The following is a 22,398-nucleotide window of genomic DNA, read 5'->3' on the forward strand; positions in this document are numbered from 1 at the left end:
ATGCAGCACCCCCATCTCCTATCATCCCCCAACCTATCATCTCCACATCTCCTATCATCCCCACATCTCCTATCATCATCCTCCACATCTCCTATCATCCTCCACATCTCTCTATCCATCCTCCTCCACATCTCCTATCATCCCCCACATCTCCTATCATCCCCCACATCTCCTATCATCCTCCACATCTCCTATCATCATCCTCCACATCTACTATCATCATCTCCACATCTCCTATCATCATCCTCCACATCTCCTATCATCCTCCACATCTCCTATCATCCTCCACATCTCCTATCATCCCCCACATCTCCTATCATCATCCTCCACATCTCCTATCATCCTCCACATCTCCTATCATCCTCCACATCTCCTATCATCCCCCACATCTCCTATCATCCTCCACATCTCCTATCATCCTCCACATCTCCTATCATCATCCTCCACATCTACTATCATCCCCCACATCTCCTATCATCCTCCACATCTCCTATCATCCCCCACATCTCCATCCATCCCCCACATCTCCTATCATCCTCCACATCTCCTATCATCCTCCACATCTCCTATCATCATCCTCCACATCTCCTATCATCCTCCACATCTCCTATCATCCTCCACATCTCCTATCATCCTCACATCTCCTATCATCCCCCACATCTCCTATCATCCCTCCACATCTCCTATCATCCCCACATCTCCTATCATCCCCCACATCTCCTATCATCCTCCACATCTCCTATCATCCTCCTCCACATCTCCTATCATCCTCCACATCTCCTATCATCCTCCTCCACATCTCCTATCATCCTCCACATCTCCTATCATCCCCCACATCTCCTATCATCCCCACATCTCCTATCATCATCCTCCACATCTCCTATCATCCCCCACATCTCCTATCATCCTCCACATCTCCTATCATCATCCTCCACATCTCCTATCATCCTCCACATCTCCTATCATCCTCCACATCTCCTATCATCCTCCACATCTCCTATCATCCTCCACATCTCCTATCATCCTGTTTCTCTGCTATTATTAGTATTACAGTGTATACATCGTCTGTGCTGTATGACGAGATCCCGGTATTATCACTATCCTCCGCCCTCAGGTACGAGGCTTTATACAAGTAACAGCGGGAGACATTGTTCCCACAACAAACATGGCGGAGAAGCAGCTCCGGAGGTTTATGCGCAAGCGTCAACTAGTCAGCCGGCATATTGGACATGCGCAGTCTCTCAGATAAAAAGCGCATGCGAGATATGCATAGTGCCTCCGGTAGTGCGCCTGCGCTGTAGGTAAAGGACCCTCTACTGCGCATATTCCCAGCTCTCCGCCAATCACTTTCTCCAGCGCACGCGCAATACAGATCTGCTATTCCTTATTTTCTTCTACTTTGGAAGATAAAATCGTGGAGAGGAGAATCTGCCGAGGAGGACAGGTAAGAGCCGACCCCCACCCTGCCCCCTATACTGAGAGCCGGCCCCCACCCTGCACCCCTATACTGAGAGCCGACCCCCCACCCTGCCCCCTATACTGAGAGCCGACCCCCACCCTGCCCCCTATACTGAGAGCCGGCCCCCACCCTGCACCCCTATACTGAGAGCCGACCCCCACCCTGCACCCCTATACTGAGAGCCGACCCCCACCCTGCCCCCTATACTGAGAGCCGACCCCCACCCTATACTGAGAGCCGACCCCCACCCTGCACCCCTATACTGAGAGCCGACCCCCCACCCTGCCCCCTATACTGAGAGCCGGCCCCCACCCTGCACCCCTATACTGAGAGCCGACCCCCCACCCTGCCCCCTATACTGAGAGCCGACCCCCACCCTGCACCCCTATACTGAGAGCCGACCCCCACCCTGCCCCCTATACTGAGAGCCGACCCCCACCCTGCACCCCTATACTGAGAGCCGGCCCCCACCCTGCACCCCTATACTGAGAGCCGGCCCCCACCCTGCACCCCTATACTGAGAGCCGACCCCCACCCTGCACCCCTATACTGAGAGCCGACCCCCACCCTGCCCCCTATACTGAGAGCCGACCCCCACCCTGCACTCTATACTGAGAGCCGATCCCCACCCTGCACCCCTATACTGAGAGCTGACCCCCAACCTGCACCCCTATACTGAGAGCCGACCCCCACCCTGCCCCCTATACCGAGAGCCGACCCCCACCCTGCCCCCTATACCGAGAGCCGACCCCCACCCTGCCCCCTATACCGAGAGCCGACCCCCACCCTGCCCCCTATACCGAGAGCCGACCCCCACCCTGCCCCCTATACCGAGAGCCGACCCCCACCCTGCCCCCTATACCGAGAGCCGACCCCCACCCTGCCCCCTATACCGAGAGCCGACCCCCACCCTGCACCCCTATACTGAGAGCCGACCCCCCCACCCTGCACCCCTATACCGAGAGCCGACCCCCACCTTGCACCCTATACAGAGAGCCGACCCCCACCCTGCACCCCTATACTGAGAGCCGACCCCCACCCTGCACCCCTATACTGAGAGTCGACCCCCACCCTGCACCCCTATACCGAGAGCCGGCCCCCACCCTGCCCCCTATACCGAGAGCCGACCCCCACCCTGCCCCCTATACCGAGAGTCGACCCCCACCCTGCACCCCTATACCGAGAGCCGGCCCCCACCCTGCACCCCTATACCGAGAGCCGGCCCCCACCCTGCACCCCTATACCGAGAGCCGACTCCCACCCTGCCCCCCTATACTGAGAGCCGACTCCCACCCTGCACCCCTATACCGAGAGCCGACTCCCACCCTGCCCCCCTATACAGAGCCGACCCCCACCCTGCACCCCTATACTGAGAGCCGACCCCCACCCTGCACCCCTATACCGAGAGCCGACCCCACCCTGCACCCCTATACCGAGAGCCGACTCCCACCCTGCACCCCTATACTGAGAGCCGACCCCACCCTGCCCCCTATACCGAGAGCCGACCCCCACCCTGCACCCCTATACCGAGAGCCGACCCCCGCACTGCACCCCTATACCGAGAGCCGACCTCCACCCTGCACCCCTATGCCGAGAGCCGACCCCCACAATAACAGTCCTGATTATCAGTCATTAGTATATGTGATGGTGTCTGGCGCCTGCTCTGTACAGGTCGCTCCTCCTCATCATCACAGGCCGGGTTCACACCAGCATGTTCGGTCCGTAATGGACAGAACGTATTTCGGCCGCAAGTCCCGGACCGGACACACAGAAGGGAGCCGGGATCATCATAGTTATGTACGACGCTAGGAGTCCCTGCCTCGCTGCGGGACAACTGTCCCGTACTGTAATCATGTTTATAGCGTCGTACATAACTATGATGATCCCGGCTCCCTCCAGTGTGTTCGGTCCGGGACTTGCGGCCGAAATACGTTCCGTCCATTACGGACCGAACATGCTGGTGTGAACCCGGCCTTACACTGACAGGTAACACCTCTATATAGAGGACACCAGATTTACCACTCATAACAGGTGATGGACACCGCTCCCCCTCCCTGCACAATGACCAGGTCGCTGAGCATGCCCACTACAGTCTTCCATAGATGTCAGTAGGTCAGCTCCGGTCTGCAGCTTCCTATTGTCCATGTGACTGCTGTGAACGGAGCAGCTCCTCAGTCAGGATGGCACCACCAATAATCATGTACAGAAATATGAATAAAAAAAATCTACCATCAGAAAATAAAATCTGGTTAGAAAAAGACAACGTGTTTGAGTTAGTAAAAAAATAGCTAATAATGAGGTGATGCTTTACATGAGACTGTGCCGTCCCTCTAAGTGGCCTCTTGTGAGTATATGTAGGCACCGCGGGGCTCCTTATCTGTTGTGCTGTTTATTTTGTAGCCTTATTGGGGCACATGTCGGACTCGGCTGATCCCGGTTCCTGTGCCATGGACGCTGCCGACCTTCCTCACCAGGTGTCCGTGCGGGTAAGAAAACCCAACACCTTCAGCAAAGGAAATTTATGGGAGACATAGAAACAAAGTGTGTGTGTGTGTGTGTGTGTGGTCAGCTTCGTGTGTGTGTGTGGTCAGCCTCGCGCACGCGTGTGTGGTCAGCCTCGCGCGCGCGTGTGTGGGCAGCCTCGCGCGCGCGTGTGTGGGCAGCCTCCTTTGTGTGTGTGTGGTCAGCCTCGCGCGCGCGAGCACGTGGTCAGCCTCGCGCGTGCGTGCGTGGGCAGCCTCGCGCGCGCGTATGTGGGCAGCCTCCTTTGTGTGTGTGTGTGTGGTCAGCCTCGCGCGCGCGTGTGTGTGTGTGTGGTCAGCCTCGTGTGTGTGTGGTCAGCCTCGCGCACGTGTGTGTGTGTGTGGTCAGCCTCGCGTGTGTGTGTGGTCAGCCTCGCGTCTGTGTGTGTGGTCAGCCTCGTGGGTGTGTGTTCGGCCTCAAGGCACGGCAGTCTCTTCTGTTAGCGTCATGTGGTATGACGCTCTTTTTGTTGTTGGCTCTGGTGGTGCGCGCGTCTTACATTTAGCTCTTTTGTTCCCCTCTCCGTGTCTTCTAGGCTCTGGTGACGTTCCATTGTGTGTGTGTGTGGCCTTGTGTGTGTGTGTGTGTGTGTGTGTGTGTGTGGTCGGCCTCGAGGCACGGCAGTCTCTTGTGTTCGCGTCATGTGGTATGACGCTCTGGTGGGGCCGGGCTCTGGTGGTGCGCGTGTCCTACATTGGCTCCTTTGTTCCCCTCTCCGTGTCTTCCAGGCTCTGGTGACGTTCCATGATGTGTCGGCCTGTTTCTCCGCTGAGGAGTGGGGGGTGTTGGAGGACTGGCAGAAGGAACTGTATAAGAACGTGATGCGGGAGATCCACACCGCGCTGCTGTCCATGGGTGAGGGGAATCATTTACATATCTGACATCATGCTTTACACTGCAGTCACATTCATAGCTACATTCACTATTGTGCTGCTTTCCTGTTAACTCTCTGGCTGCAGGACCTGACTACTTATTTGCAACATAAAGTAGTCTAAAAACACGACATCGGACCTGGACGGGACCTCCCGTATTCTGTACTGGGTATTATATACATATACTGTACGCACATGTATCTGACTGTTTCCCGACAGGATACACCATCCTGAATCCTGAACAACTGCTGCGAGTAGATGAAATAAAGAGGGCATCGCAGGCCCGAGAGAAGACGAAGGAGCAAAAGAACATCGTTACAGCAGGTAAAGAGTCCGTGGAGACTTATCGCTACATAGTAAATCCTGATTGGTGCAGACCCAGACCAGTGCCAGCAGAGAACTGATGGTGCCAATCCATTTCTCCCAGGTGCCCCTGTCTTTAACCCAGATATCTCGCTGTGGATCCGGGAGGTGGTGGAGGAAGACATTGCCACTCCTCAGAAGCCGGGCCAGCCTGTGGTTTGGGAGAGTCTCCCCGGCACAGGTGAGGATATTATAATGAAGTAACGTGACTGACGGATGCAGCGCCTTTACCCTTCATTAATCTCTGCAGCCGAACTCGTCAGCGCACGAAAGAACCACGAGAACTAGCGCAGGGCACGCCGTAATACAGGCAGAACTAGCGCAGGAGACGCCGAAATATAGGAGGAACTAGCGCAGGAGACGCCGCAATACAGGCGGAACTAGCGCAGGAGACGCCGCAATACAGGCGAAACTAGCGCAGGAAACGCCGCAGTACAGGCCGAACTAGCGCAGGAGACGCCGCAGTACAGGCGGAACTAGCGCAGGAGACGCCGCAGTACAGGCGGAACTAGCGCAGGAGACGCCGCAGTACAGGCGGAACTAGCGCAGGAGACGCCGCAGTACAGGCGGAACTAGCGCAGGAGACGCCGCAGTACAGGCGGAACTAGCGCAGGAGACGCCGCAGTACAGGCGGAACTAGCGCAGGAGACGCCGCAGTACAGGCGGAACTAGCGCAGGAGACGCCGCAGTACAGGCGGAACTAGCGCAGGAGACGCCGCAGTACAGGCGGAACTAGCGCAGGAGACGCCGCAGTACAGGCGGAACTAGCGCAGGAGACGCCGCAGTACAGGCGGAACTAGCGCAGGAGACGCCGCAGTACAGGCGGAACTAGCGCAGGAGACGCCGCAGTACAGGCGGAACTAGCGCAGGAGACGCCGCAGTACAGGCGGAACTAGCTCAGGAGACGCCGCAATACAGGCGAAACTAGCGCAGGAGACGCCGAAATACAGGCGGAACTAGCGCAGGAGACGCCGTAATACAGGAGGAACTAGCGCAGGAGACGCCGCAGTACAGGCGGAACTAGCGCAGGAGACGCCGCAGTACAGGCGGAACTAGCGCAGGAGACGCCGCAGTACAGGCGGAACTAGCGCAGGAGACGCCGCAGTACAGGCGGAACTAGCGCAGGAGACGCCGCAGTACAGGCGGAACTAGCGCAGGAGACGCCGCAGTACAGGCGGAACTAGCGCAGGAGACGCCGCAGTACAGGCGGAACTAGCGCAGGAGACGCCGCAGTACAGGCGGAACTAGCGCAGGAGACGCCGCAGTACAGGCGGAACTAGCGCAGGAGACGCCGCAGTACAGGCGGAACTAGCGCAGGAGACGCCGCAGTACAGGCGGAACTAGCGCAGGAGACGCCGCAGTACAGGCGGAACTAGCGCAGGAGACGCCGCAGTACAGGCGGAACTAGCGCAGGAGACGCCGCAGTACAGGCGGAACTAGCGCAGGAGACGCCGCAGTACAGGCGGAACTAGCGCAGGAGACGCCGCAGTACAGGCGGAACTAGCGCAGGAGACGCCGCAGTACAGGCGGAACTAGCGCAGGAGACGCCGCAGTACAGGCGGAACTAGCGCAGGAGACGCCGCAGTACAGGCGGAACTAGCTCAGGAGACGCCGCAGTACAGGAGGAGCTAGCGCAGGAGACGCCGCAGTACAGGCGGAACTAGCGCAGGAGACACTTCAGACCTTGGAGTGGAGGAGACTGTATGGCTGTGGATACGTTGGAGATATTTGGGTGCAGAAGTCTTTACACCGTCAGCTCCAGGAGTGTTTGGACACTGACGGTTTTCGTCGTTTTGCCTCTACACCACCATGGACTTGACAATGAAGATGTGATATCAGTGAAGACTTTCAGCTTTAATTCAGGGGATGATGAAAGATGTGACATTAACATGTGACATTAACCGGAGTTACCGCCGTGTCTTACATCATCTCCACATTCACAGGCTGAAAAGTAATTGGACAAGTGACTGATAGCAGTGTTATTGCCCGGGGCGGACTGTTCCCTTCTTATTACATGATATATTCAGGAGATAAAATAGATGAATCCGTTGCATTTGGTGGCTGGTCATGGGGACTCTTAATATGCGACCCAAAGAGATGTCAGTGCAGGGTTATGACGTGACATCACACATAGCGGGGGCAGGATGGGCGTCACACACCATCTGTCACACATGGCGGGGGCGGGGTTATAGTATGGGCGTCACACATCATCTGTCACACATGGCGGGGTTATAGTATGGGCGTCGCACACCATCTGTCACACATGGCGGGGGCGGGGTTATAGTATGGGCGTCACACATCATCTGTCACACATGGCGGGGTTATAGTATGGGCGTCGCACACCATCTGTCACACATGGCGGGGGCGGGGTTATAGTATGGGCGTCGCACACCATCTGTCACACATGGCGGGGGCGGGGTTATAGTTTGGGCATCACACATCATCTGTCACACATGGAGGGGGCGGGGTTATAGTTTGGGCATCACACATCTGTCACACATGGTGGGGGCGGGGTTATAGTATGGGCGTCATACATCATCTGTCACACATGGTGGGGGCGGGGTTATAGTATGGGCGTCACACATCATCTGTCACACATGGTGGGGGCTGGGTTATAGTATGGGCGTCATACATCATCTGTCACACATGGTGGGGGCGGGGTTATAGTATGGGCGTCACACCATCTGTCACACATGGCGGGGGCTGGGTTATAGTATGGGCGTCACACATCATCTGTCACACATGGCGTGGTTATAGTATGGGGGTCACACATCATCTGTCACACAGGGCGGGGTTATAGTATGGGCGTCACACATGGTGGGGGCGGGGTTATAGTATGGGGGTCACACATCATCTGTCACACATGGCGGGGTTATAGTATGGGCGTCACACACCATCTGTCACACATGGCGGGGGCGGGGTTATAGTATGGGAGTCACACATCATCTGTCACACATGGTGGGGGCGGGGTTATAGTATGGGCGTCACATATGGTGGGGGCGGGGTTATAGTATGGGGGTCACACATCATCTGTCACACATGGCGGGGTTATAGTATGGGCGTCACACACCATCTGTCACACATGGCGGGGGCGGGGTTATAGTATGGGAGTCACACATCATCTGTCACACATGGTGGGGGCGGGGTTATAGTATGGGGGTCACACATCTGTCACACAGGGCGGGGTTATAGTATGGGCGTCACACATGGCGGGGTTATAGTATGGGCGTCACACATCATCTGTCACATATGGCGGGGGCGGGGTTATAGTATGGGCGTCACACATCTGTCACACATGGCGGGGGCGGGGTTATAGTATGGGTGTCACACATCATCTGTCACACATGGCGGGGGTGGGGTTATAGTATGGGCGTCACACATGGCGGGGGTGGGGTTATAGTATGGGCGTCACACATCATCTGTCACACATGGTGGGGGCGGGGTTATAGTATGGGCGTCACACCATCTGTCACACATGGCGGGGGCGGGGTTATAGTATGGGCGTCACACCATCTGTCACACATGGCGGGGGCGGGGTTATAGTATGGGCGTCACACCATCTGTCACACATGGCGGGGGCGGGGTTATAGTATGGGCGTCACACATCATCTGTCACACATGGCGGGGGCGGGGTTATAGTATGGGCGTCACACATCATCTGTCACACATGTCGGGGGCAGGGTTACAGTATGGGTGTCACACATGGCGGGGGCGGGGTTATAGTATGGGCGTCACACCATCTGTCACACATGGCGGGGGCGGGGTTATAGTATGGGCGTCACATCATCTGTCACACATGGCGGGGGCGGGGTTATAGTATGGACGTCACACATCATCTGTCACACATGGCGGGGGCAGGGTTACAGTATGGGTGTCACACATGGCGGGGGCAGGGTTATAGTATGGGCGTCACACATCATCTGTCACACGGGGCGGGGTTATAGTATGGGCGTCACACATCATCTGTCACACATGGCGGGGGCGGGGTTATAGTATGGGCGTCACACATCATCTGTCACACATGGCGGGGGCGGGGTTATAGTATGGGCGTCATACATGGTGGGGGCGGGGTTATAGTATGGGGGTCACACAGGGCGGGGTTATAGTATGGGCGTCGCACATGGCGGGGGCGGGGTTATAGTATGGGCGTCACACATCTGTCACACATGGCGGGGGCGGGGTTATAGTATGGGCGTCACACATCATCTGTCACACATGGCGGGGTTATAGTATGGGCGTCACATCATCTGTCACACATGGCGGGGTTATAGTATGGGCGTCACACACCATCTGTCACACATGGCGTGGGTGGGGTTATAGTATGGGCGTCACACATCATCTGTCACACATGGTGGGGGCGGGGTTATAGTATGGGCGTCACACCATCTGTCACACATGGCGGGGGCGGGGTTATAGTATGGGCGTCACACCATCTGTCACACATGGCGGGGGCGGGGTTATAGTATGGGCGTCACACATCATCTGTCACACATGGCGGGGGCGGGGTTATAGTATGGGCGTCACACATCATCTGTCACACATGGCGGGGACAGGGTTACAGTATGGGTGTCACACATGGCTGGGGCGGGGTTATAGTATGGGCGTCACACCATCTGTCACACATGGCGGGGGCGGGGTTATAGTATGGGCGTCACACATCATCTGTCACACATGGCGGGGGCGGGGTTATAGTATGGGCGTCACCATCTGTCACACATGGCGGGGGCGGGGTTATAGTATGGGCGTCACACATGGCGGGGGCGGGGTTATAGTATGGGCGTCACACATCATCTGTCACACATGGCGGGGGCAGGGTTACAGTATGGGTGTCACACATGGCGGGGGCAGGGTTATAGTATGGGCGTCACACATCATGTCACACGGGGCGGGGTTATAGTATGGGCGTCACACATCATCTGTCACACATGGCGGGGGCGGGGTTATAGTATGGGCGTCACACATCATCTGTCACACATGGCGGGGGAGGGGTTATAGTATGGGCGTCACACATCTGTCACACATGGCGGGGGCGGGGTTATAGTTGGGCGTCACACATCATCTGTCACACATGGCGTGGGCGGGGTTATAGTATGGGCGTCACACCATCTGTCACACATGGCGGGGGCGGGGTTATAGTATGGGCGTCACATCATCTGTCACACATGGCGGGGGCGGGGTTATAGTATGGACGTCACACATCATCTGTCACACATGGCGGGGGCAGGGTTACAGTATGGGTGTCACACATGGCGGGGGCAGGGTTATAGTATGGGCGTCACACATCATCTGTCACACGGGGCGGGGTTATAGTATGGGCGTCACACATCATCTGTCACACATGGCGGGGGCGGGGTTATAGTATGGGCGTCACACATCATCTGTCACACATGGCGGGGGCGGGGTTATAGTATGGGCGTCATACATGGTGGGGGCGGGGTTATAGTATGGGGGTCACACATCTGTCACACAGGGCGGGGTTATAGTATGGGCGTCGCACATGGCGGGGGCGGGGTTATAGTATGGGCGTCACACATCTGTCACACATGGCGGGGGCGGGGTTATAGTATGGGCGTCACACATCATCTGTCACACATGGCGGGGTTATAGTATGGGCGTCACATCATCTGTCACACATGGCGGGGGCGGGGTTATAGTATGGGCGTCACACACCATCTGTCACACATGGCGGGGGTGGGGTTATAGTATGGGCGTCACACATCATCTGTCACACATGGTGGGGGCGGGGTTATAGTATGGGCGTCACACCATCTGTCACACATGGCGGGGGCGGGGTTATAGTATGGGCGTCACACCATCTGTCACACATGGCGGGGGCGGGTTTATAGTATGGGCGTCACACATCTGTCACACATGGCGGGGGCGGGGTTATAGTATGGGCGTCACACATCATCTGTCACACATGGCGGGGGCAGGGTTACAGTATGGGTGTCACACATGGCTGGGGCGGGGTTATAGTATGGGCGTCACACCATCTGTCACACATGGCGGGGGCGGGGTTATAGTATGGGCGTCACACATCATCTGTCACACATGGCGGGGGCGGGGTTATAGTATGGGCGTCACACCATCTGTCACACATGGCGGGGGCAGGGTTACAGTATGGGTGTCACACATGGCGGGGGCGGGGTTATAGTATGGGCGTCACACATGGCGGGGGCGGGGTTATAGTATGGGCGTCACACATCATCTGTCACACATGGCGGGGGCGGGGTTATAGTATGGGCGTCACACATCTGTCACACATGGCGGGGGCGGGGTTATAGTATGGGCGTCACATCATCTGTCACACGGGGCGGGGTTATAGTATGGGCGTCACACATCATCTGTCACACATGGCGGGGGCGGGGTTATAGTATGGGCGTCACACATCATCTGTCACACATGGCGGGGTTATAGTATGGGCGTCACACATCATCTGTCACACATGGCGGGGGAGGGGTTATAGTATGGGCGTCACATCTGTCACACATGGCGGGGGCGGGGTTATAGTTGGGCGTCACACATCATCTGTCACACATGGCGTGGGCGGGGTTATAGTATGGGCGTCACACATCATCTGTCACACATGGCGGGGGCGGGGTTATAGTATGGGGTCACACATCATCTGTCACACATGGCGGGGGCAGGGGTATGACGTGACATCACACATGGCGGGGGCAGGGTTATGACGTGACATCACACATGGCGGGGGCAGGGTTATGACGTGACATCACACATGGCGGGGGCAGGGTTATGACGTGACATCACACATGGCGGGTCAGGGTTATGACGTGACATCACACATGGCGGGGGCAGGGTTATGACGTGACATCACACATGGCGGGGGCAGGGTTATGGCATGACATCACTCATAGCGGGGGCAGGGTTATGACGTGACATCACACATGGCGGGGCAGGGTTATGACGTGACATCACACATAGCGGGTGCAGGGTTATAGTATTGGGTGCACATGGAGCAGGTCACTGGTATTTGTTGCTGCTGTGACTATGGTTGGATGGACTCCGCAGTGTGTAGTGAGACTTTATTAGATTCAGTCACATGCTGCAACGCTGATTGGATGGCGCTCCACGATGGAGACTGACCCAAAACATACAGTGAAAGCAAAATAAAAAATGGAATGTTCTTCAATGGCTGAGAGACAGAACTGAAGCAAAAACCCGCAACCAGAGGCGGCTGCAATAAAGACAAAGCTTCTTCAGAATGATCTCCGCGTGTGGTGATGTCCCTCGGGCCAGACTTCAGGCCGTCACTGACTACGTCCGCGTCTTTACAAGAATCCTTCTATTTATCTTCATTCCTAAACGGTTAATGCAATATTTTTGTTATACCCCTAAGATCAAAAGCTAAAAGTCTCCACTTCACATCTTCATTGTTTATGTCAAATCCATTGTGGTGGTGAAATTATGAGCAAAGTGCCGCTGACCAAACACTTCTGGACCTGAGTGTACAACTATAGAGATACTTGGGTGTAGGAGACATTATACTGTTGCGGAAACACTTGGGTGGAGGCAACGTTACACTGAGGATAGGACATAATATCCAACCATGGACCGGCTTGAGGATAGGACATAATATCCAACCATAGACACACTTGAGGGTAGGAGACCATATACAACCATGGACACACTTGAGGGTTAGAGACCATATACAAGCATGGACACCTTTGAGGGTAGGAGATACTATACAACCATAGGCACGCTTGAGGGTAGGAGACCATATACAAGCATGGACACGCTTGAGGGCAGCAGACCATATACAACAATGGACACACTTGAGGGTAGAAGACAATATACAACCATGGACACGCTTGAGGGTAGGAGACCATATACAACAATGGACACGCTGGAGGATAGGAGACCATGTACAACAATAGACACGCTGGAGGGTAGAAGACAATATACAACCATGGACACACTTGAGGGTTGGAGACCATAGACAAGCATGGACACGCTTGAGGAAAGCAGACCATATACAACCATGGACATGCTTGGGAATATGAGACCATATACAACAATGGACACGCTGGAGGATAGGAGACCATATACAGCCATGGATACGCTTGAGGGTTGGAGACCATACACAACCATGGACACACTTGAGGGTTGGAGACCATACACAACCATGGACACACTTGAGGGATGGAGACCATACACAACCATGGACACGCTTGAGGGTTGGAGACCATACACAACCATGGACACACTTGAGGGATGGAGACCATACACAACCATGGACACGCTTGAGGGTTGAAGACAATATACAACCATCGACACGCTTCAGGGTAGGAAACAATTTTCAACCATGGAGACACTTGAGGGTAGGAGGCCATATACAACCATTGACACACTTGAGGGAAGCAGACCATATACAACCAGGGACACGCTTTAGGGTAGGACACCATATACAACCATGGACACGCTTGAGGGTGGGACACCATATACAACCATGGACATGCTTTGGTGTAGAAGACAATATACAACCATGGACATGCTTGAGGCTAGGAGACCATATACAACCATTGACACGCTTGAAGGTAGAAGACAATATACAACCATGGACACGCTTCAGGGTAGGAAACAATTTTCAACCATAGAGACACTTGCGGGTAGGAGATACTATACAACCATGGACACGCTTGAGGGAAGCAGACCATATACAACCATGGAAACGCTTGAGGGTAGGATACCATATACAACCATGGACACGCTTGGGAATATGAGACCATATACAACCATGGACACACTTGAGGATAGGAGACCATATACAACCATGGAAACGTTTGAGGGTAGGATACCATATACAACCATGGACACGCTTGGGAATATGAGACCATATACAACCATGGACACACTTGAGGATAGGAGACCATATACAACCATGGACATGCTTGAGGGTAGAAGACAATATACAACCATGGACACGCTTGAGGGTAGAAGACAATATACAACCATGGACACGCTTGAGGGTAGAAGATAACATACAACAATGTACACACTGGAGGATAGGAGACCATATACAACAATGGACACGCTGGAGGATAGGAGACCATATACAACAATGAACACGCTTGAGGGTTGGAGACCATATACAAACATGGAAACGCTTGAGAGTAGGAGACTATATACAAGCATGGATAAACTTGAGGATAGGAGGCCATATACAACCATGGACACGCTTGAGGGTAGGACACCATACACAACCATGGACACACTTGAGGATAGGAGACCATACACAACCATGGACATGCTTTGGTGTAGAAGACAATATACAACCATAGACACACTTGAGGGTTAGAGACACTGCAACAGTGGAGCATCTGAGTGCATGAGACCGTACAGAACCCTCAAGTGCACAAAAACGATCAAAACCATGGAGACTTGCTTACAGGAAACATTGTATAACCAAGGAGACTTGGGTACAGAAGACTATATACAGTTGTGTAGATACTTGATTATCGGAGACACTATACAACTGTGAATATATCTGAAAGAACGGAGACACTTGAGTGCAGAAGATACTATATACAGTCATGGTGACACTTGAGCCATCAAGGTCACTGGCATCTAAGTAACCGTTCCTTCTCCTTGGACAGTGTTCACTGTTCTGTGTTCATTCAGAGGTTCCCGTTGTAAAGCCGGACATTTTCCTGCGGATAAAACCTGATGAGCTGGTGTTTGAAGCCTGTCCTGACCCCGAACTTGTGGATGGAGAGAAAGTGTCAGGTGAGCAATGACCAACACTCATGTCAGGAAACGTTAGTCTTTACCATCTGAAGCTTCTCGTTACTAATAGGGAGGTTTAACCTGGTCACGTTACCAGCTACCACTGGTGGTGCTTCCTTCAGCTGGGATCAAAAGAACAAAGTATGGCTCGGAAAATTTGAGTTACAGCACCATCAGACTAGTTCGGAGGGTATAACTCAGACATACACTATATGGACAAAAGTATTGGGATACCTACACATTACACCTACAGGAGCTTTCATGACATCACATTCTACATCCATAGACAATATGGAGTTGGGCCCCCCTTTTCAGATAAAACAGCCTTCACCCTTCTGGGGGCTTTGTGTAAGCTTTTGGAGTCTGGGAATTTTTGCGCATTCATCCAGAAGATCATTTGTGAAGTAAGACAATGATGTTGGGGGAGGGGTGGGTGCTGGGGGTCGTAATCTCCGTTCTAGTTCATCCCAAAAGGTGGATGAAGTTGAGGTCAGGACTTTGTTCGGCCAGTCAAGTTCTTCCACCCCAAACTCCTCCAACCAACCAACCATGTTTTTTTATGGACCTTGTGCAGTGGGCGCAGTCATGGGGAACAGAAAAGAGCCGAACCCCAAACTGTTCCCACAAAGTTGGAAGCTAAAATTGTCCACAATATCTTGTGTGCTGAAGAAATTAAGATATCCCATCACTGGAACGAAGAGGCTGACCCCTGAAATCTCCCGCATTACCCCTCCCCCACCAAACTTTAAAGCTGGCACAATGCAGTCAGGAGGGTAACGTTCTCCTGGCATTCACCAAACCCAGACTCGCCATCAGATCGCCATAGAGAGAAGCGTCACTCCACAAAACATGTTTCCCCTGCTCCAGAGTCCAGTGGTGGTGGCTTTACAGCCCTCCATCTGACACTTGGCATTGTGCTGGGTGATGTGCGGCTGGCATGCAGATGCTCGGCCCCCATGTCCCGGGCACAGTGTGTGGATGTTAATACCAGAGGAGATCTGTACTCTGCAGTTATGGAGTCAGCGGAGCGTTGGTGACTTTTCTGCACTTGCTCCTCAGCACTCGCCCCCCTCCCCCCCCCCGCTTTGTAACATTACGTGGTCTGCACTTCGTGGCTGAGTTGCGGCGGTTCCTTCCACTCTACAATAATTTCAGTCACAGGTGATGGTGGAAAGTCCAGGAGGGGAGACATTTCCGGAACTGACGTGTTACATCGGTGACGTCCTATTACAGGACCGCCCCGGAGGTCAGTGATCGCTTTACAACGACCCGTTCTACCAGTAATGTAACGTGACTGCAGGGCGAGTGCCGGATGTTATACACCTGGGGGGATTGGACTGACGGAAACACTGGAATTCCATGATTAAGAGGAGGGTCAATACTTTTCTCCATATAATGTAATTCCAAGAAACTACCCTATTACTTATTTCATACTGTTGGATTAGAGTGTGCCGAGTACGAGCATGTTGCCTGCAAGTTCTTCAGGAGGGTTCATCTACTGCGCAGAGCGTTACTTCGTTGGTTTACAGCGGTTGTCACTTTCTTTCAGGGTCTGGAGATCTTCCAGCCTGGGCAGGTCTTTTATTTGACAGCTTGCCGCACAGCCTCGTGGTAATGTTCATCTGTACACACAGGAGAACCACGCTTTATAGACCTTCTGTCTTCTCACCCACCCTAGGCAATGACGTCATAGGAACAGGAATATCAGTCACTATAGATGCGAGTGCGGAGCCGTTCTGGCTAAATGTGCAGGAAACGGATCACAATGAGGTCCTGAGTGGCGAGCAGCATGCAGGTCAGTCAATATACCCAACCAACATAATCACTGATCTTATCTCCTGAGCGTAGAACGTGACAGTGTGGTGAGGGTGGTTATCAATACTATTATTATCAGTGGCAGTAATAAGGCTATGCTTTCACAGAGGCTCCACCGACAGTTCCGGCATATTAGACGGGAAGAATAGGGCTTCATGGTGTGCTATTCTTGTCAAAATGACGGGTACGGCCTACATGACAGATTGGCAGAGGGCGATAACCCGACCTTGGCGTATAGGTTTCGGTGAGCTGGTCAGGTGATCACTCTTCGTTAATCAGCAAGAAGGACACAGTGTTTTGCATAGAATGTGGTTTTCATCTTATTACCCCCATTATCAGCCCATGCGGAGGTTGAGTAGGTTCTTCTACACCACGTCGATCATGATATTGATGCCCTAATATAAAGAGGCCAGCCTGGGGATAGAGCAACTTCATGTCTTGACAGTCACATTGTGTGGCTTTTTACCCGATAATTTTGCACTGTTTAATAGCAGGATCGGTCTTGTTTTTGCCTCCACAGATAACGGTTTCACCAGAAGCCCAGCTGAGCACTGTTTGACAGAGTTTCAACCTGACGAAATAACATTGGAAAACGGGTCTGGTGACGAATGGGACAACCCATCACCAATCAGACTCCCACGCCCCAGAAAGTGCCAGTCCATATTTAGAATCGGCCAGCCCATCTCCGAATGTGCCTATGACTTCACAGACCCATCGAGTCCTACACAAGCGCGTCCGTTTCAGTGCTCTGAGTGTCAGCAGAGCTTCACCGAAAGCGAGACTCTTCTCTTACATCAGACAGTCCATGCCACTTGGACATGTGATCCACGAGAGGAAGAAGGAGAAGAATACATCATTCCACCCCATTCTAGACCGATTATCAAAAGCTTCCCGGCACCATATATTTGCGGTGACTGTGGGAAGGGCTTTTCTAACTCGTACAAACTGAAAATCCACCAGAGAATCCACACGGGGGAGAGGCCATACAAGTGCCTTGTTTGCGAGAAACGCTTTCACAAGAGCGCCCACCTGAAAGTCCATCACAGGACACACACAGGGGAGCGTCCCTACGGGTGTCAGGTGTGTAGCAAGAGGTTTACTAAATCCTACCATCTGAAGGTCCACCTGAGGACACACACTGGAGAAAGACCTTATCAATGCCCCGTGTGCCATAAAACCTTTAGTGTCAACTCACACCTTACTGTCCACCAGAGAACACATAGTGGGGAGAAACCATTTGTTTGCTTCGAATGTGGAAAGAGCTTTCGGCAGAAGACTAGTCTTCTCGGCCACCAGAAGTCCCATCAGAGGTTGGTAGAGCGTAGAAAACTCACTTGGAAGACTTTATGGCCAGAAAAATGAGGTGGTGTATTCTCAGACACTGTTACTAACTCCCAGCCTAAGAGAAGAAGTCTCGAGGGGCTTGGAGGTTTGTATAGATCAATAGTCGAAAAAGTTGCAGTCTCTTTTGACTTTATTATTTTTTTTTATAAGCTCTGGCCCATAATTGTTTGATATAGATTAAAAACCCAAAAACTAATATTTTGCATGCCGGGCATTTACAGAAAAAAAACCGCTTCATTTTTTAAATGGAATTCTAAAAATTGGGGCAAAAATAAAACGTAATAAAAAAAGGTATCTAAAGGAAAACTCAAGCCACCACCTATTTTTGCATTGGTGACCTCCTGTAGACGACCAAAGATGATTAGATTAGAAAATTGTACAATGGAACCTTGTAAATCTTTTATTTGTATGTGTTTCGTTATGTCCCATGATGCATCATCTCACACCACTATTTTATTAGTCTTTAGCACAGTGGGTGGGGTTTAGCGGTCACATGACTATGGCCACCTACCAAGTGAAGCCTGAAATGAAGTATCGCTATGGTGTGAAGTCTGACACTGAAAATACGTATCATGGAGAGAACAACCACTTGTTGCCGTGTAGAAACCATATTGTACATGTGAATAGGAGGAAACTTAGAATTCTCATTTTTTACTAGTTTCTTTTAAGAATTTTCTGATACACATCAATCTGTCCTGATACTACGTCCATAATAAGCTGCATATTGGCACATATTTGGGTTAGGGGACCTTTGCAGAGTCCAGACTAGGCAGTTAAGGCCTAAAGTGCTAGAAACAGTGGATATTTTTGGGCTAACCAGGATGCACACTGATGGACGTGCTCCATGCCAACACGCACGGCTCTACCCGTAGCCATCAAGGGTCAGAACTCGGAGACCAAACCAGAACCCAAAACATATAACAAAGTGTGAGAATGTCCTGTACGGGCTTTAATAAATTATGTTGTCAGAGAACATTTTTAAATATTCGATGCTCATCCGTTAATTCACTATATGGCCAGAAAAGTATGTGGACCCCGTCTAATTATTGAGTTCGGGGATTTAAGCCACACCCAAAGCAAACGGCATAAAATCAAGCACACAGCCATGTAAGACGCTGCTAGTAGCATGGGTCGTACTGAAGAGCACAGTAACTTTACGTGAGGCACGGTCAGAGAATGCCGCGTTTACCACAAGTCAGTCCAAGAAAAGGAGTGACAAAAGCTCGACCACGAAGCGGTAGACCACGCAAACTCACAGAGCGGGGCTGAAGAGCATGGCGTGTAATAATCATCCTCTCTAATATCACTCACTATAGAGATCCACACTGCCTCTGGAAGTGACGTCAGCACCAGAACCGTGCGTCCGGAGCTTCATGAAATGGGTTTCCATGTTGATTGCACAAAAGCCTAAGAACACCATACACAATGCCAAGTGGCGGCTGGAGTGGTGTAAAGCACGTGGTCACTGGACTCTGCAGAAACAGGTCTGGAAGGGTGAATCGCGTCTCACTATCTGGCGGTCGGATGCCAGGAGGACATAATGCCTACTGTTACATTTGGTGGAGGAGAGGTAATGATCCGGGGAAGTTTTTCAGTGTTTAGCCCCTTATTTCAAGTGCAGTGTTAAAGCTACAGAATACAAAGACATTTTACATGATTTCGCTTTTAACTTTGTGGGGAACAGTTTGAAGTTTGGCCCTTTCCTGTTCAAGCATGACTGCGCCCTTGTGCATACAACGAGCTTCATATAGACATGGGACAGGGAGTTTGGTGTGGAGGAACTTGAGCGGCAGCACAGAGCCCGGATCTCAACACCTTTGAGATGAGTTAAAACGCCAATTGCGAGCCACACTTTCTCATGCGACATCAGTGCCTGATGAAATGGGCACAAATTGCTACAGACACCCCAAAATCTTCTGGAAATACTTCCCGGGAGAGTGGAGGACGTTATGGCTGCAAAGAATAACTCCATGTTAACACCCGTGGTTTGGAAATGGGTGGTCTTACAAGCTCATATAGGGGTGATGGTCAGGGGTCCACATGTTTAAGCCAATTAGTGCTGTAGCTCACTGCATACTGTCTTAGAAGTATTCGATGTATTAAAACTTGCAGTAAGCTCCCCCTAGTGGTGGCTACTAGTAGCCAGAATTGTATCATGTGACTGTCTATGTAGTCAATTTGGAGCTTTCGCTCAGAACAACAGATCACCGGATGTTATAAAGATATATAAAAAAAATTGGCACAAAATTTTGGACCTCAAAAAACCCATTGTATTAATAATGTGGACATTCACTTAAAGGTGTCGAGTCCTGACCCAATCTCTGCATCAGGATGAGAATCGGACTAAGTATTGGAGATCTGGTTGGATCTAGGGATGTGATTGGGATCTGGTTGGAATCCATGTGTCTATCATTCCCTGACTTCCTATAGGAGAATGTTCTCGGCACTCGGAGCTTTGATTTTAGGATTTTACAATAATTATCAGACAGTTTGTCATTTAGGGCAGTTCTGATTAGTTGCAATGATTATAAACACTGATCTCCTGGGAGAATTATTACATCTAAAGTAAAAATATCTGCATGTATTCCTTAAAGGGATAGTCTTAAAAAAGATCATGCATTTTTAAAATAAAGCCAGCTTGGCAGTCAGCTGACCGTTACCGATCCGGGGGTTATTACCAGAAGAAGCCTCGTCCATACAAATAAAAGGCTGTCCATGTAATGCATGAAAGCACAGTGTCCGCAAGAGCCGCTTTTACAGAGTTCATCCGTTCTGGCACAGAGGAGTTCCTAAGTTAGGGTCCCCCTTCAGGATGTCCATATGCCCCAATAAAGACATAGGACAATAATCCCTGTCACTGAGACAACCCATTCAAATATGAACTTACCAGTAACGCCACAGTGAGTCAGATCTACACAACCACTAATGGAGGTCGGGGGGATTTGGACTTGACCAAATCACAGCTGTTTTGTATGGACTGTGTCTCCAGCTTCTGTGACTGGGTGACACAACAAATCTCTCCAAAGCCTCCAAAATGGCTGTCTATAGCAACAACGTAAGAATTTCTATGCAGACTTAAACACTGAATAATAGTGGTAATGACGAGCGACCGAGAGCTCACCAGCATTATCCATCATATCGGCTCATTATTGTTTCATGACTTACCCTACTGAGATCTCACCAGTCCAGGAGTCCATCCAAAAAATATAAAAAAAAAGGTACTGCCCCCCTGGGAACCTGTTTCAGTTCTTTTTTCTTAGAACAATTTATCCTTCTAATTATTTTCTGACTTCACTGCAGCGTTAGTACATTTTCCACACTTGGGGTTGAGCTGTACGACTAGACGTTACACAGGGAATTGGCAAAGTGACAGATTTTTGTGTTTTTAGTAACTTTATTCACTTTCTGTCTGACTTCATGTAAACTGTGTAGAGTTCACAACCCAGCAGCCTGTATATAAAATAAATGTATAGATAGAGATAATAATAAAGATTTCTGTACTGAGTGCTGCATCTTGTGTCATCTCTTATACAGCAACATGGCATTTTAGCACAACTATAATGCTGCCCCATGTACGCAAAATTATAAATACTATGAGACGGCCCCAATATACAAGATATAACTACTATAATACTGCCCCTATATACAAGAATATAACTACTATAATACTGCCCCCTATATACAAGAATATAACTACTATAATACTGCCCCTATATACAAGATATAACTACTATAATACTGCCCCTATATACAAGATATAACTACTATAATACTGCCCCTATATACAAGAATATAACTACTATAATACTGCTCCTATATACAAGAATATAACTACTATAATACTGCTCCTATATACAAGAATATAACTACTATAATACTGCCTCCTATATACAAGAATATAACTACTATAATACTGTCCCCTATATACAAGAATATAACTACTATAATACTGCCTCCTATATACAAGAATATAACTACTATAATACTGCCCCCTATATACAAGAATATAACTACTATAATACTGCCCCCTATATACAAGAATATAACTACTATAATACTGCCCCCTATATACAAGAATATAACTACTATAATACTGCCCCTATATACAAGAATATAACTACTATAATACTGCTCCTATATACAATATAACTACTATAATACCGCCCCCTATATACAAGAATATAACTACTATAATACTGCCTCCTATATACAAGAATATAACTACTATAATACTGTCCCCTATATACAAGAATATAACTACTATAATACTGCCCCTAT

General features: G+C 51.1%; 1 protein-coding gene across 2 annotated transcripts; it reads left to right on the plus strand.

Annotated features, from left to right (window-relative positions):
* The first annotated feature begins 1,300 nt into the window (after nt 1-1,300).
* On the plus strand, nt 1,301-21,624 carry LOC142759008 (zinc finger protein 783-like). Of its 2 annotated transcripts, XM_075860798.1 has the most exons (8): nt 1,305-1,444; nt 3,860-3,945; nt 4,711-4,837; nt 5,074-5,178; nt 5,282-5,398; nt 14,857-14,961; nt 16,640-16,756; nt 17,297-21,624. In XM_075860798.1, the coding sequence occupies exons 2-8, from the start codon at nt 3,874-3,876 to the stop codon at nt 18,136-18,138; spliced, it is 1,485 nt and encodes a 494-aa protein (XP_075716913.1). In that variant the 5' UTR covers nt 1,305-1,444; nt 3,860-3,873; the 3' UTR covers nt 18,139-21,624. The 2 variants fall into 2 exon arrangements, with proteins under 2 accessions (XP_075716914.1, XP_075716913.1); XM_075860799.1 differs by lacking the exon at nt 14,857-14,961 and having other exon boundaries at nt 1,301-1,444.
* The last annotated feature ends 774 nt before the right edge of the window (nt 21,625-22,398 follow it).

This window comes from Rhinoderma darwinii, chromosome 4 (assembly GCF_050947455.1).
Source record: "Rhinoderma darwinii isolate aRhiDar2 chromosome 4, aRhiDar2.hap1, whole genome shotgun sequence".
Taxonomy (NCBI): Eukaryota; Metazoa; Chordata; class Amphibia; order Anura; family Rhinodermatidae; genus Rhinoderma; species Rhinoderma darwinii.